General features: G+C 40.0%; 1 protein-coding gene across 1 annotated transcript in view; it reads right to left on the bottom strand.

Moving 5' to 3' along the window:
- DNER (delta/notch like EGF repeat containing) overlaps positions 1 to 18,018 on the bottom strand; it is a 340,534-nt gene that overhangs the window by 88,684 nt on the left and 233,832 nt on the right. The window contains 2 exon segments of the mRNA XM_020970975.2: positions 8,267 to 8,317; positions 8,320 to 8,379. Coding sequence (XP_020826634.1) covers positions 8,267 to 8,317; positions 8,320 to 8,379 — 111 coding nt within the window.

Below are 18,018 nucleotides of genomic sequence, written 5' to 3'. Positions count from 1 at the left end.
GCTCAACAAATATGCTCATTCATTCCTTCCCCAATTTTTTTTTTGAGACTAGGTCTCCCTATGTCATCTAAACTAGAAGCATGGAGGCTACTTATGCACCAGATCCCACTGCTAATTGGCACAGAATGTTGATCTGCTCCATTTCCAATCTGGGCCACATCACCCCTCAGTAGGCAGCCTGGTGCCTCACTCACCACTCTCAAGGATTCATCATATTGGTGCTGGACTTACTGCCCTTAGCACAGTGCCTGACACATGGTAGGTGCTTCAGAAATATTTGTTGCTGACTGACTGTGGACACCCAATTAGCTTAGTCCACTGCAGGTCAGAACTTCCAAGCTCCATTGCTGCACCAGCATTAGCTTCCTAAGAGGAAGGCAACAAAGACCTGTGCCACCATGGCTGGCAATTCCTACCAATTTTTCAAGGAGTTTCCCTACACCTCTTAATTTATGTGACAGCGTTCTTTCCCAAGGAACATGGAAATGAAGTCGGCAAGTGAAACTTTGGAATTACAGACCAAATATTTTAATGAAATTCAAACATATTCTAATCAAAACAGCTTTCCTCTAAAATTGATATTCTACTCCTGATAACCGGATCACAGCTGCAAGGTTACCTGAAGAGGGGGAGATTCATTTACAGCATTGGAGAAGCAATATACATGCCCACTCCTTCCCAAATGGCGACATCTGTGAAATACTAACATGGACATGGTGAATTGTCTTACTTTTCTTTTGCAAATTTTTATCAAGATGTGGTAGTGACAATAGCAGGAAAAGAAAGATAACCCATATTTATGTATATGTGTTTGTGTATTTATATATGCATTTGTGTGTGAATGTGTGTAAATATCTAGATAGATAGAAACAAATGCAACCCAGCTCTCATTCAAATAACTTTCTGTGTATGTCTGCCATCCCAAAGTCTCTCTCCTCCCTGTTATGTCCTCTGTCCACATGTCTTTCCCTAAGAGCTACTGAATCAACTTCTTGTTTTTTTTTTTTTATTTTTGGGCAATTGGGTTTAAGTGACTTGCCCAGGGTCACACAGCTAGTAAATGTCAAGTGTTTGGTCTGAGGCCGGGTTTGAACTCAGGTTCTCTTGACTTCAGGGCCAGTGTTCTATCCACTGTACCACCTAGCTGCCCCCTGAATCAACTTCTTATATCCTTTACAAAGGCACAAAGCATCAAAGTCATCATTCTGTCCACCAATCAGGAGTCACAGCATATGCCCCTTCATATGCTGCACACCAACACTATCAATATAGATGATAGATAGATGTGTGTGTATATATGTGTGTGTGTTTATGTGTATAAACCTATATATAAACATACATATATGTATAGACACACCTATACATATATACATACATATATAGTATATTATTATATATGCATAACATACACATGTATGTATATACATATGTATATGTGCATGTAAAGAAAAAATGTTGCAAAGTAGATAACAGATAGCCTTGCAGTCAGGAAGACTTTGGTTCAAGACCCATGTCTGACAAATCTGGGCATGGGTAGCTGAGAAAATTATTTCATGTCCCAACAACCTCTTGAAACTCTCTACAACTATAAGCCGCATTGGTAGAAGAAGCCTTCTCAGTCATGAATATCCTACAATGAAGCCAAAGGTCTAGTCCATTGTTGTCATCATCATTGTAATAGTAATAGTAGAATTCATGTAAGTATATAAAAAATCTGTAATGGACAAGAAAATTACTAAATACATAATTGGGGGCAGCTAGGTGGTGCAGTGGATAGAGCACCGACCCTGGAGTTAGGAGGACCTGAGTTCAAATCAGACCTCAGACACATAACACTCACTAGGTGTGTGACTCTGGGCAAGTCACTTAACCCCAATTGCCTTGCGAAAGGAAGAAAGAAAGAAAGAGAGAGAGAGAGAGAAAGAGAGAGAGAGAGAGAGAGAGAGAGAGAGAGAGAGAGAGAGAGAGAGAGAGAGAGACAAGGAAGGAAGGAAGGAAGGAAGGAAGGAAGAAAGAAAGAAAGAAAGAAAGAAAGAAAGAAAGAAAGAAAGAAAGAAAGAAAGAAAGAAAGAAAGAAAGAAAGAAAGAAAGAAAATACATAATTGGACATTTTCTAAATATGACAGGAAAGTGGGGAAACACGTTTATGCATTCACGCTGTAAGACAATGCTCCCACCATCACTTTAGATGATGAATATATTCAGACAACAAACACAGTCGGGAGCACTCCATGACTCTTAGGCTGAGTCATCACTTTTGTTTGGCTTGTGTGTGTGTGTGTGTGTGTGTGTGTGTGTGTGTGTGTGTGTGTTTTCTCAGAATTTATACCATTTCCACCCAATAAAGTGTTCATTTAAAGATATTATGGGCTCCCAGTATGTGTGAAACTGAAGGTGTCAAAAGCATTTGAATGCTAATGTACTAACATTTATTAAGAGGTGAGTTGTTTTCATTACTCATTTTTGACACAAGGAATCAAAAATATGCTCTTAAAACTTGGAGAACAGATCTTCCCTGATGGTTACAGCCTCTTCACAGTTGACACTTTCTCATATTACTAATGAATATGTATATCCTGGGGTGTTTTTTTCCCTTCTGTTTTATCACACTAAAGGATGTATTTACCAGTTTAACAAAGAACCATTTGGGTGATGGCAGCTGGTCGTTTCTGTGAATAGAGCTTTGGACCTAGAATTAGGAGATCCTAGATTTAATTCTGGCTTCTGACACTTACTAGCTGTAGGACCCTGGACAAGTCACTGTGACCTCAGTCTCCTTACCTGTAAAATGGGGATAATGATAGTGCCCCTCCTCCCAGGGCTGTTGAAATATAAAATGACATAATATCTGTGAATAGCTTTGCAAATCTTAAAGCACTATATAACTGCTAGCTAGCTATTTTTAATAGGGCCTGAGTTATTCATAGAATCATGAATACAGAGCTAGGGGAGATGTTAAGGTCATCTAGTGCAACCCAGCTATTTCACAGATGAGAAAACTGACACCCAGAGCAATGAAGTGAGTTCCCAGGGGCATATCAGTACTTTATGGCAGTGGAGGAATTAGCACTCGGGTCCCATGTTCCCATATTGAGCATTCTTTTCACTGCACAATGATTCCACATTTGGCTAAGGGGGCTTTCATATTATAAGGCTATGGGCTGCTTCATACCAAAATGCCACTTCTGCTGTGGAAAAGTTAGAATTCTAATCGGGCCTGGCATTTACAATTATCTCCATCCACCTGGGTGCCACACTTTAATGATGACAGATTCTGAACAAAGCAAAGAACTTGGAGCAGTGCCTGATCCTTTGCAAATGCTTCAGGAATGCTCAAGTTGACACAACATCTCGATTATCTAGATCCTTGCTGGTAAAGTCAGCATTGGGAGATGCAACCTGGCAACTGCTTCCATAGGGGCTCCAGCCACAGCCATCGAAAACTCAGAGAGGAAAAATCTTACTACCCAAGTCCTTAGTGCTGTCAAATGGTTCAACATTGGAAACTGATGGGATGTTATTGGTGAAAAGGACATCAAAGAAGAGGCATCACCAGCTGCTTTGGCACGTCATCCCAAAGACCGTGGGACCTCTCCGTCTCATTTGCAGCTGAACCCTCCCATTGCCTCCCCCATTAAAATGAGACCTCCACAAGACCAGGGGTGCCTTACTCTTCTGTCTGTGTCCCCAGCACTTAGCACAGTATTTTGGACACAGTAAGTGCTTGATGAAGGCTTTATTCATCCGTAAAGGGGAAAGTCTCTTTATAGGACAGTTTCCCCAAAACATTTTACGTGAGACATTTCCTCAAGGTAGACTGTGAATCTCTAATCCTCAACACTAATCTCTTATTATCACGCACTTTTATGGGACACATTTGTGTCAGGAATGTAATTAGATGTGAAAACAAGTGTCACCTTTGGAATGAATAGCAATGTTCGGCTACAGATAATTTTTTTCATTTTATTCCATCCAAATTTAGGCAATGTGATACTTCAAAGAAAAACAAGACTGGATGAAAATTGTAGGCAATGAGGTCAAGTTCACTCATTTCTAGAATCTGCATTTTATACACTCTTTCAAATTCTAATAGATAATCAGAGTATACATGCATAATTATGAGTTCCAAATTAAAATGCACCCAATTTAAAAAAAAAAACACGAGGACTTCAAAGATCTTCCAGAAAATCATATTGCCCATATCAACTCAAAAAACAGGAAACACATTAAAAATTTTTTTTCTAATTCAATTCCTCTCATACCCTTATGACCATGAATGGAAAGTTTTCTTCTAGTTTACATTCCTTATCCCTTGTCCTGGGGAAATTGAATCTGAAGATACACTTTTCATTGAGAAGACTTCCAAAGTCAAGAAAGAACCCCAAGGGCAGGAGAAAGAGAAATGGGTGCAAGACAGACACTGATCCCCACAACATCAACAAATTCTATGCTTAGAGTCCATTCCCTGTAGGATAGGAGAGAAGGCAGAATACAAGTTACAAGTTATAGGTTATAAGAGGACTCATCAAAGGTGAGCTTCTTTTGGTATCTTCTGGGAAATGTGCACTAAACAGATTATTCATCAATGTCCTAGGGACCAATAATCTATCTTGAACAAATGCTCTCTCCTCTTCTTGTTGGGATTCCCTCTTAAGTCTGAAAAGTCTAGACATTCATTTTCTTCCTCCTCAAATGTTTTTGTCTTCTTTATGTCCATAAACATGGACCTTTGGGAATGGGCTTACAGTTAAAGAGAGTGGAGGCCTGGAGGCAACTAAGCCTCTGTAGGACTCCACCCAGACTCAGAAAAATGATGAAGGTGAAGAATAATGATAAATGGTTGTTTTTTGTCCTTCATTCTCAAAGGGGATTATGATATTAGGAAGGTGATGCCATGACTTGCAAGTGAATTGGCTCAAAATGAGGGAGGGTTGTACAAAGTCACCAGCCTCACTTTCTCTTCTGCAACCATCTGGGTCTAGTGGCAAGATGTAGATCAAGATATGGCCTGCAGGTAGAGTGGTATGGAAATGGGGAATACCTTGACTTCCAGCCCTCATCACTAGAATCAGAAGCCTGCCTAACTTTCCCTTCTGACACAGGCTAATTGGGCTGAATGACTTTCAAAAGGGCTTCAGTGACACAGGCTTAGTGATGTCCATGTTGGAAACTTACTTTCAACAGCTTTATGGGCTGATGTCCATGTTGGAAACTTACTTTCAACAGCTTTATGGGCTGCCCCTTTAGGGGTTTAAGAAAAATGCATCGCATTGAATTTATAATAAAAAGAGGAGAATTATTTTCTGGATTATTTTAAATAAGTCATTTAGAGATCAGGGGCTATTTTTTGCTTTCCTTGTATTACTAGAACCTAGTCCAGCTCCTGGTATATAATAAATACTTTCCTTCTCTCTTCCCTTCTTCAGTCATAGCTACCCCTAAACTATGCTGGATAGAAAACATTATATTCTGTGTCTAAAGACAACTAGAGAAGACGATCATAAGAATTATATTATTCTTATTATATAAGAAGATACAGTCTCCCTCAAACATTTAACCTAACACCAAATAGCCCAACTATCTGAAAAGTTTTTCTTATGACTATAAGAAAACTCCTTTAATATAGCTGCTAAAATACATTTCTTCATCTTTAGTCTGCAAGGCAGATCATCTTCTGAGCACCAAAAACAAAACAAAAAAATCCACACTCTTTATTCAACAGTCCTTCAGCATCTTCTTTTTGAGATTGGATAATCCTAAATGCCTGTAGTTTGCTTTCAAAACTTTTATTTTCTAATACTTCAGTATTTTCAAGAACTTCCAAGCCTTCCACATCTCTGTAGTCAATGACAATGGGGCGTGGCACTTCAAGAAAGTCAGAATCATAGATTCTGTGTGGAAAATGATTTACTATATTGTTTTGGGGGAATTATTATACTGTTTAAATTCAACACTATGTGATTAAAAGTTGTCTGCACTCAGAATGTCTACTGACCCCAGTAACTTTCTAGAAATGCTGGAGATGGCTACAAGGTACTTTGGGTTCCCCTGGGTCCTGTATCTACCCAAAGCATTCTTGTTCTGGGTCCTCACAAGCTTATGTTTGGGTTCCTTTGTGCTTTAGTTTTGCCCAAATTTTATTGGATGTTAACGTTACTCATACCTATCTCAATCAACCTTGCTTTCAAGTTGCCCTCTTGACAAATTGCTTAACTATGTACATGTGTTTCACATGGGGGCACCCTTGTCTAAATCCTTTATAATGTAAACCTTCTGGAACTTGGACAAAAAGCCCACACTCTCCACTACCAAATGACCTAATAAATTTCTTTATAAAACTATTTCAGGTTTTGAGATTTATTCTCATGAATAACAATTCAAATCTTTAAGGGACCTTAAGGGGATATCTAGTCCATCCCCTACCTCACCCCACCCCCAGTTTTACAAATAAGAAAGAAAGATCCATGAGAAGGAAATAACTTGTCCAAGGTCACATCCTCTTCTCTACATCCTGGCTTCCCTGGTTCCCTTCAAGTCCCAATTAAAAATCCTTCCTTCTATAGGAAGCCTATAGAAGGGAATGGAAATGGGAAAATCCCCCTTGAAGCTACTGCCTTTCCTTTGTTGATTATCTACAATTTAATCCTGTATGCAGTGGGTCTGTACATAGTCATCTGCATGGCGTTTCCCACATTAGACTATGAGTTCTTTAAGAAGAAGGTCTTTGTTTTTCTTTTCTTTTTTTTTTTGCCTTTCTTTGCATCCTCCACGCTTAGCACAGTGCCTGCCATACAGTAGGTGATTAATAAATATTTATAGACCAAAAGACCGAGGTAGTAAGAAGCAGAGTTGTGATCCCTATCCCAGTGTTCTTTCCAGAGATAGGGACCTGTGATTTCCTTGGTGCAGGGAACTCTCAGTATAGAAGTTTCCTCTACAAATGTTGCTGAGTTCCACAGCTTAGAGCCTGAACCACAACGCTCTCCTCACCTTGCCTCTTAGAATCTCTGGCTTCTTTCACATCTCACCTCAAACACCACCTTCTGCAGGAGATCTTTCCCAGGCCTCCCCACTCCCTTGGCCCCCCACTTTCCATCAGTGCTTGCTTTTCTCCTAAGGTTACCTTCCACATACCTTATGTATCTCTTATACACCTATTTCTTTATATGGTATTTCTCCTATTAGAATGTAAGCTCCTGAGTGTCAGGGAATGTTGTGTTTTAATTTTAGCTTTTAACTTTTTCCTTTGTATTCTCCACTGTGCAGCACATAGTAGGACCTTAATAAGTGCTCGTTGATTGAGTTGCCTGGGGCACTGAGAGGTTAAGTTACATTTGCAATTATATAGTTAAGTGTAAGTCAGAAGTAAGCCTTTTGGATCCCACTATTATTCACAACACTGATTCACTTTCTAATTTGCTACACAATATGAGAGAGCTCCTTCACTAAGCCAACAGCACACATGCTATTTTGTTTTGGGTTTTTAAAATTTCATTTAATTTACATTATATATTATGTTATATTCTATTATATATTCTATTGTATGTTATTCTTACTTTATTTTATTTTTGTTGTGCAGATTACACAATTGATGGCAGAGATAAGGAATAAATTAGCACATAAAAAATGTAAATCCATCCAAAACTAAAATGGGAAGAATGTACTTCTTTAGAATTCAAAAATGCTCAATTAATAACACTGGCTTGACAGAACTGATTTTCCAGGTATAACTTCTTGTTAAAGACAACCGAAGTGGGAAAAAATATTCAGTGAGAAAAGCAGTCCTGGAATTGGAGAGGGCCAGCAGTCAATCAGGTAAGTCAAATTTGATGAGACTTCATAATTGATTTACTAGCTGAAAAGAGTTGAATCAATAGATGAAGTTGACATTTAAATCTTCTGAAGTGGATAAATCAAAAACATAGTTGAGGGAACTTTTATCCACTGAATTCCCTCCATTAATGTTTTTTTTTAACTTGCTTCCATTTTTCAGTGCCAAATAGCTTTCAATGCATTTTTAAAATAATAGAGCCTCACTAGAGTATTTCTAATACCAAAAAGACCAACATAACTCAAATTCTTCTACCATATGGGCAGGAATCTATACCTCCCTCTATTAGAAGTATAAAACAACAACAACAACAAAAACCCTACTACGTACAATCTTTTTTTAAATACTTTAAAAATGGAAACATAATAGCATTACTTCTAAATATTGTTTATAATATTAACAGAAAAGGCATTTTTGAATAATGATGCTATTTACCTTCTGGACATTGGCAGCTGAATCCACTGAGATTTGAAACGCATGTCGCTCATTTTTGCATGGTTCTAAAATGCAGTAATCCACCATGGTCTGGCAAAGCTCACCGGTGTAACCTGAAACACGGTGTCAATTTTTCACATTAGAAAAACAAGCTAATTTCCCCCCCAAAACATGACATTGTTATTGACACACTCACATTAGCTTCCACTCTTTTCGATAAAATGACACTACTATCCTAAAACAAAAATTTTGGGGTCTCTTTATACATCATTTTGAATGATCTGAATGGTTTCTTCATTTGTAAAGTGTGTTTGGAAGAGGGGAGGAAGGTGAACCACATTGTTTCTGGCATTCCTTCCATGTCTAATAATCTAAGCAGCATGATACAATGGAAAGAACCCAGGTCCTAGAATCAGAAGCCCTGGCTTTAAGCTCAGAGAGGATGTGATCATGGCCAAGTCATTTAATTTCTTTGTGCCTCAGTTTCCTCAAGGGCCTTAAAAGTTTGTCACAACAAATGCCATCACAAACAAAATCTACTGATTTGCTTATTGTTAGAAATTGTCTATAGTATGTGTGTAACCTTATAGTACAAATTACATAAACTGTATGTTCTGGCCCTACTCTTTCAGGGACAGATAGGCCTGCTACATTGACCTTCAAGATTTTAGAGGTTGGAATGTATCTGCTATCTATCAGCTTGAGCCCCCATCGGTGATGTTCCACCATTTTGTTTGGGGGCCTATGGACTAGGGTTCCGGTTCTCTTTAACTACTTAACATGAATTAGATTTTACAAAAGGATATTTACTTCGAAGATATAACAAGAGTATAAAAATACTCCTTTCCTCTTCCTCCTTGGGGCATACTCTCCTCCTTGGTCTCTGAGAAGGTAGGCTCAATTTGGCTCAGTTTCTGCATAGTATCATTCTCACCAAGTTCACAACCAGAGGCTATATTGTAGCAGGATGAATCCTTGTCTCAACTATTACTAGATGTAGGACCCAGAGATCCCTCCTTAAGGTCATTCCTTACTCTTTGAAGCATCATTGCTATGTCAACTGCAAACCTGGACTCTGGAATGAAAGGATGTTGAGGATCCCTCTGGACTTTTCAAACTCACAAGTTTATGGACTCCACTCCTTTTCACTAGCTGCCAAATTCTCTCAAGAGTGCCAAAGCAAAGAGGAGGAGCCTGAATCTGAAAGGCCTTTTTGAATGACTTCACAATCAGTTAAGGGGCCTTCTCTTCATCACATGGTTAGCTGACTGGAACCGCTTACAGAATGTCTACACTTGCTCCAGGCTCACCAAGACATTTTTCTTTCACATCATCACAGTTCCCCTGGAAGCCGCTCCCTGGTATCCTCTGCATGGAGGGACGCCATCTCAGGGGATCTATATACGTGCCGGACAAATATCATACTAATCACTCTCCAAAGACTCGTGGGATCAAAAATATCTGGGAGGAGACCTTCTAGAAAATTCAGTTCAATTCCAATGTTTTAGAGACAAAAAATGGAGGCACGCATCCCATCAAGCACTAAGTTATCAATCAACACCCACATGCCAGACCACAAACTCAACTCAAATAATTCTCTGTGAAGCAGGCTTACCATTGTCATGTTGACTGATAGTAATATTTTAATTTTGCAGGAAGGCATGATATGCAGGGATTGAAATCTCTCTTAGCACCTGCAGAAGCACAAAGGGCTTCCAATGAAATTCAGATTTATTGTGAATTTGGCAACACAGCGCTCCTGGGGGACTTTCAATAAGACTAGCCGTTCTGAATTGTTTGTGTTGAATGACTATCATTAGTCCTTGGTCCCAGGCCTTGCAAAGAATGGCTGATTTCAGATGAAAGCTGTGGGGAGCTATTCACCAGAGCTGCAAATTCCTGCCAAACGAGTTACAAGCTACACATTGCAAATGGAATGCCAGTTGTCTAGAATTCCCCTCTTCCTCACACGGTTGAATGCTATGCAACAAAGTCTAAATAATTAAAGTGATCTGAAAAAGAAGTACCAAAAAAAATCCCCTCAGTTTGCCTGTAAAAATCCAAACCCCAGAAGGAAAGAACTAATTGTTTTCCAGCTTAAGTCCACCACTGCTGTTGGCTCTTGGGTCAGAGTTTCATTTACAAATGAATGTGGTACCTTTGGAATAGAAGCTGGTGAAATAGTGAACACTGGGCTCCTGCCTGTGCATGATACCCAAGACCCAATTTGCACATCTGGGTATACTGAGGACACTTGAGGGAAAAAAAAAACAGGACTCCGAAGAGTCTTTTCTTGCATCAGACAATATTGGTCACCTGTTTGCTCTGTATTCATCAGGAAAGAAACAATTTCTTTTCCTTAAGCTCACAAACCAAGAAGCTGCCAGGCAGTCGACTGGAACAAACCATCAATCGTTGCTAGGCTGCAACAACTTGAAATTGCAAATAAATCTCTCAGTCTCTCACAGAAACGCTCGTTTCATCCTTTGAATGTTCATCCCCAGCACCGGCCTAGTGCCTGGCTCATCGTTGGTGCTTAATAAATGCTTGATGGTTGACTGATTGATGGACTAGCTCTCTACAAAGGGGAACAGTGGAATTATAGAAAATAAGCTCCTGGTTTTTTTATTAAAAAATGACATCTTAGCTTGCTAGACATAGTGGGAGCATCAAGCCATATGGATGGGTGAATTATGATGGGATATAGATGATGCTGATGCTGATGCTGATGCATCCTGAAGACAATGATGTAAGCAGTCAGACGGGCACGTAATAAGGTCATGACTTTGGGGCTGAAAGGGGCCCTGAAGGCCATTTAGTTCAATCCCCTCATCTTACAGATAAGAGAACCGAGGCATAGACATCACAGGACCAGGATCACGGATGTAGAGTGAGAAGTGAAGAAGCCAGCCTGTCCAACCCCTTCCTTTTGCAGATGTGGAAACTGAGAACCAAAAAGACTGAAAGAACCATAGGACCATAGACTTAGAGCTGGGAGAAGTCCAAGAGGCCGTCTGACTCAACTCCCTCATTGCACAAGTGAGGAAATCAAGGCCCAGGAAGGTGACATAACTTGCCTAATGCCACACAGCTAGTAAGCAGCTGGGCAAGAATTTAAATCCATGTTTTCTGACTACAAATCCCATATTCTTTCTGCCACACCAAGCTGCCCTCCTACATCCCTAAGCTGGGTGAGGATTGGGACTAGACTGGGTCCATGGTACCAAAATCTCTCTTGTCCAGAAATAGGTGAGGACTGGGTAAAGGGGAAATGCTAGTGCAGATAAAGCTCAGCCATGCAGAATGAGGTATTTGGAGAAATTAGCTGGAGACTATCAGTGACAGAAGGTAGTCCAGAAGCTTTAGGTGGGGCAGTTGAGAGAGCACTAGGTTTGGTGTCAAGAAGACCCTAAGTTCAAATCCTGTCTCAGACACTTACTAGCCATGAAGCTTTGGGTACATCATTTAAATTCTTAGCCTCAGTTTCCTGTTCCATAAAAATGGGGACAACAGTACCCACTTCACAGGGCTGTGTGAAAATCAAACGAGATCACATATGTAAAGTGCTATATAAATGTTACCTATTGTTATGATTGTTATTATCATGATTAAAAGTAGGGTTAGATCCAAAGAATTAGAAGGCCTGAGGTAAAGGAAAGCCCATGAGAGACAAGTTGCATGTTTTCAGGCTACAAGAACCCAGTTAAATTAAACAAGCAATATAAATGCAAGCTGTTGCAGTCAGATGCATACAAATTGGAAGCCTGGCCCCATTTGTCCAGATTCTCACTAACTGGGGGATGTCCTCTTTGCTACTGATGCTCTCCTTAGTGTCAATGGAAACTACAAAGCATTAGGCCCAATCCCTGTCAGTAAGCATATGGAACCCTTGCCTCTATTAGCCTCCAAGGAATTGGCAAGGTATTGGATACAATACTTGGGAACTTCCTTGACTCAAAGGACAATGAGGTAGTATGACCTATGAAGCAGAAGAAGCACCAGGCTGTGATTCAGAAGACCTCAGTTCTTGACTCTGGAACAGACACTGAAACTTTGTCGTTGTCATTCAGTCATTTAAGTCAAGTCCAACTTTTTGTGATCCAGCTTGGGGTTTTTCTTGGCACAGACACTGGAGTAGTTTGCCATTTTCATCTTCAACTCATTTTACACACAAGAAAGCTGAGGGAAACAGGGTTTAAGTGATTTGCCCAGAGTCACACAGCTAGTAAGTGTCTGAGGCCAGATGTGAACTCAAGGAGATAAGTCTTCCTAACTACAGGCCAAGCAAATGAAGAAAAGAGGCCCAGCCTCAGCAATTTCTCTGGCTTGCTAGGAGGATTAGGAAAGTGCTTTATAAATGCTAAGGTGCTCTAAGAATAGAAAATGTCATCATTAACCAATGACTAATGCCATGGCAGCCAATGGGCTCTCACCTGCACTTCTCTCCACCGTGGAATCACATCAAGTGACCAAGTCATTTTCAGTGATCTGGGCTACATTTCTAGTTAGCATATCCAATTATGTCATCCCCACTTACTTTGCTCCCTTTTAAGCTAAGGGCTGCTGAGCTAGGAGTCAGCAAGGAACCATATGTCTTGGGGGACTAGTTTTCCTCGCTCTTGAACCCTTTGCAGTCATTTTCCAAATGCCTCAGAGAACAATGAGTTAAGCTGGTGTGACATCTTACCATTGACATGATGCAGATTTTTTTAACCTCTTTTTTTTTTCTGGAAATCTAGTGCATGAACTTTTCACCATCAGGAATAGAAGTGTCTTTTCCTTTTGCCTCTTTAAAATTTGGTCTCAGGACTTGGGTATACTAACCTGAACAAATGAATTAGAAGAGATTCAAATAAAAGGAAATACAAAGATCATCTTAGATTGCCCATCTTTCTTTTTCATGTTAAAAGACAAAAGCATTTTGTTTCTATTCAAGTTCTTTCTTTGAGTAAAACACAGATGATTTCAAAATGTAGGTAGCTTTTAATCCTTTCACACCTCCAAAGGAGTTAACTATTACAGGGTGACATGCTTGAGTAATAAAGAAGAAAAGCAGGATACAAAGGACCAAACATTGGCCTAAGTCAGAGGACCTGGGTTCCAATCCCACCTCTGATGCTATCTGTGTGACTTTGGGAAAGTCATTTAACCTCCTTGGGTCTCAGTTTCTTCATCTGTAAAATGATTAGGTTGGAATTTATGATAACCTCTAAGGTCCCTCTATCACTAAATCTATGAGCCCATAAAAGGACAACTGGTGCAACTTGACATAACCCTAGGAGTATGCTCTGGCCCTGGGCTCTTCCTGGTCCCAACAGAGCCAAGGCAGGGAGTCGGTATGCCGCAGGACTTGCTTGACTAAAAGAATCACCAACTTTTAGAATTGAACAGAATCTTTTAAGACCAGCTAGTCCAAACTCCATCAGTGCAGAAATCCCTTTATATACTGTTCCTGAGAGGTATTCACCCTTTACTTGAGCACTTTCAAAGACAAAGGGCTCACTTCTTTGTGAGGCAGCCTTTTCCAATGTTAGAGGGCTAAAACTCTTTAAAAGTTCTGTTTTATTAAACCCAAATATACCTGCCTGCAAGTTTGACCCACTGATCCTACTTCTGCCTGTCTCAATGATATAAAACAAACCTCATCCTTTGTCCACACATATAATAAATAATAATAATAACTAACATTTATATAGTGCCTACTATGTGCCAGGCACTGGGCTAAGCACTTTACAATTATTAGCTCATTTGATCCTCACAATAACCCTTCAAGTTAAATGCTCTTATTATCCTCATTTTACAGATGAGGAAACTGAGGCAAGCAGAGGTTAAGTGACATATCCAGGGTCACACAACTAGTGAATATCTTAGGCCAGATTTGAACTTAGGTTTTCCTGACTCTGGGCAGTGAGGTGGCACAATGGATAGAGTGCCAGGTTTGGTGTCAGGAAGACCTGAATTCAAGTCCAGCCTTAGAAATGCCCTAGCTATATGATGTTGAGCAAGGAAGGTCTGTTTGCCCCTGGAGAAGGAATGGCAAGCCACAGTAGTGTCATTGCCAAGAAAACCCCATGGACAGAGGTCCACAGGGTCATGAAGAGTTGTACCCAACTGAAACCACTGAACGACTACCTGACTACAGGCCCAGTGCTCTGACCATTGTGACACCTAGCTTCATCTGATGGATGAAGACAGTTCTCACGTCCCCACTAAGTCTTTTCTATGGTATTTCCCCAGATCCTTCATTATTCTTCACATGCCACAATGTCCAGATCAATCACTAGCTTGCTTACTCTCTTTTGGACACAACTCAAATCGGTAGTGTTGCCCTTAAAACATTCTGTCCAAATGATGAGATCTAACCAGCATAGAGTGGAATTATTACCTCCTGTGATCTGGTCATGTTACCGCTGACCCTAAGGAAGCATTATATTTTGAAGCAGATATACCACACCATTGTTTTATGTTGCTATTAGAATCAACTTAAATATCCAGGTCTTTTTTTTAAACTGGTCTCAACCCAGTCGTCTTTCATCCTATGCTTGTACAATAGATTTTTCTTTAAAGTTTAGGAGGACTTCATATTTATCCTTATTAAATTTCATCTTGTTGGTTTCAGTTCCTTCATATACAAAACAGAGAGGTTATAATGGATGATATCCACGGTTCTTCCCTACTCTGGATCTAGGATGCTATGATCCCCAAGTTCCTTTCACACACTAAATCCTATGTAGAACACAGGATAAAGTACGAGACCTGGGGCATATCTTTAAAGACCTATCGTCTTGTTTCCTTCAATCTACTGATTACCCCTTTAATTACTCATTAATCTTGGGGTCCAATGGTCCCCCAATTCTCATTTAAGCACACCAAAATCCAGCCAGCATATCCCTATCACTTCAGAAAGTATATTACGAGGGCCTTTGCCAAATCCTTTGATGAACTAAGTCAAAATTTATATCCAGTATTTCCCAGATCAATCTAGTAAAGGAATAAAGCTTGTCTACTATGACCCCCCCCCCCGGATCCTAAATCTCTAGACACACTTGAGAAGTGCATAAGACTCATAGGGCTCTTCAGAATCAGAGATGCTTCATTCTAAAGGGGGAAAGAAGGCCATTCCAGACTGTGGATGCTCAGACCTCAGGGCAAAACTGGACTATATGTTAAAGACAGAGCAGGTGAGATACATATTTTTGCTCACTGTGGGGCTTTGATACTCACATTCACATCTCAATCTGTCTTTATGTACCACAATGAAAGTACAGGTCTATTTAACCTCAATATCAATAATCCTGTATCAATAATCCTCATTTCTCTTTTGGTCAAATAGCAAAACCACTGGTTTGCCTAGCTATATTTTTGGACTCATCAGCCTTCTGTGATCCCAAAAATTACAATACGTTAGCTGAAAGCTTCATTTACTTTCTATCTTCCTTACTCCATGACCTACCCAGAGTCTTTCCCCATAAGTTATAATTACTTCTCTTCTTCAGTTTCAAAAGTTCTTATCTAAAAAAATTTTTCTTTAGGCATCTTTATGACTGTGGGCAAATTACATAATTTCTTTTTTTTTTTTTGGCAAGGCAATTGGGATTATGTGACTTGCCCAGAGTCACATAGCTAGTGAGGGTCGTACGTCTCAGGCTGGACTTGTACTTAGGTCCTCCTGATCCCAGGGCTGGTGCTCTATCCACTGTATCACCTAGCTGTCCCTGAGTAATTTCTTTTGGGTCTTACTTTCTTCATCTGTAGAATGAGGTCTAGAAAACATATGATATTCCTTCCAGTTATCCTATGAGCCCACGTTCTAGAATAAAAGTTTACCAGTTGACTAACTCAATGTGCTTCCCCATCCAACTCCACGTCATAATCTCTATGTAGTCTTCAACGACTTGGTTTTTCCTGTGTGAATCATTATAAACCCTTCCTCCTAAGTGGCTATGGATTTCATTGAGGAATCCCCGTAGTGTTCTGAGGCTTAGCCAGCCTCAACATCCAGAGAACTTCACTCTCCATTAGGAAGCCCTCTTTATGCAAGACATCTTCCACGACACCGGCAAGCACTTGCTGGATATTGATAATCAGACACTAGTTGAAAAAACAGCTATCTCTGTGGTTGTATCTATCAAGGAATCTTCTATGAAACTAGATAGACATGGGAGACAAGTAGTTAAATGAGAGCCCTTCAAGCTGTATTTTGTTCTACTGAACAAAGTGGTTTTTTGTAATCAACACAAAAGTGTGGTGTTATCTTACATGATCTACAACTCTTACTGTGAAGAGGTGTTCTGCTATACAGAAAATTATCTAAAAAATTCTTCCTATTCCCCCTCATATTTTCACCAAAGATGCCCTCGATATATGCATAGGCAATTTTCACTCAAAAAATGTCAATAGAGATGAATTAATGGGTTCATAATTCAATACTACTGGTATATTTTCAGCTGCCTTTTGGAGGGAATACATATCTTTCTTTTTTTTTTAATTCAACACATTTTATTAATTCAGAAAGAAAAAAAAAATTAACAATAAAGTTACTCCATTATGCAAGGCATTGAGCAATGGTCCTAAAATGCATAAACTAAAATGCTCCACTAGATTGGCACTCAAAAGCAGACTATCCCCAGGATAACCTTGGTAAGTACTGAAGGACTTTCTCTATGAAGGGCCACAGGCTGTGAAGATCTCTAGGGGGTACATATCTCTTGAGACAAGCACAGCAGGAAGGGCGATATTCTGGGCCCAAAATAGAAGAGATAAGGTTATTGATTTAGAGCTGGAGAAAACTGAAGCCCATGAATGTTAAGGGATTTGCTCAAGGTCACAAAGCTAGTAAATGCCTGTGGCAGGACTCACACCCAGATATGACGCTACATCCAGCACTCTATCCACTCCATTAAGCCTCTCTATGGCATTTGGAGAACTTTTGTTGTTGTTCAGCTATTTCAGACTTGTCTGACTCTTCATGAGCCCATTTGGGGTTTTCTTCACAAAGACACTGCAACAGTATAGTGTGCCATTTCCTTCTCTGGCTCATTTTACAGATGAGGAAACTGAGGCAAATAGGGTTAAGTGACTCAGCTAGTAAGTGCCTGAGGCCAAATTTGAACTCTGGAAGAGGAGTCTTCCTGACTCCAGGCCTGGCACTCCATCCACTGTTTCACCAAGCTGCCCCTGGGGAACTAGCCTGTGCTTTCAGTAATCCCAAGCTGCTGCCTGTCACCAAGGGCCATGTTTTTAAACAGTAACATTCCCCTGAGAGTGAATCATGGGAAACAATGATCTCAGAAGATTCAAAATGACATATGGCCCAAAAGACAATGCCAAAGTGTAGGGTATTATAGCTGGCTTGTAGCATATTTCAAATTAAATCTAGGTTGCAAAAAAGAACATGTATTAGCCATCCTCAACATCCAGAGAACTTCACGCTCCATTGGGAATGCCTCTTTATGCAAGACGTCTTCTGTAACACTGGCAAGCACCATTGGCAAGGATACGCCTCTGGAAAAGGTGGGCCTGCCATGGCATACGAGTAAAAGCTAACAGAAGGATAGCCTACATGTTACTACAAAGCATTAAAAGATGCAAAGGAGGGGCCTCATTACATTATGTAAAAGCTCAATGGGAGAATGTGGGCAGGAAGCACCCAAACTGAGAAGGCAAAGAGCCAAGATTCATTGAAATCCCTGGCAGAACAACTTTCTGATGCTACCATCTAAAGGAAATACTTTCTATGCAAAGAAGTGCTT

Source organism: Phascolarctos cinereus, unplaced genomic scaffold (genome assembly GCF_003287225.1).
Source record: "Phascolarctos cinereus isolate Bilbo 61053 unplaced genomic scaffold, phaCin_HiC Scaffold_7;HRSCAF=346, whole genome shotgun sequence".
NCBI classification, from domain to species: Eukaryota; Metazoa; Chordata; class Mammalia; order Diprotodontia; family Phascolarctidae; genus Phascolarctos; species Phascolarctos cinereus.
This window is presented reverse-complemented; position numbering and strand designations above follow the sequence as displayed.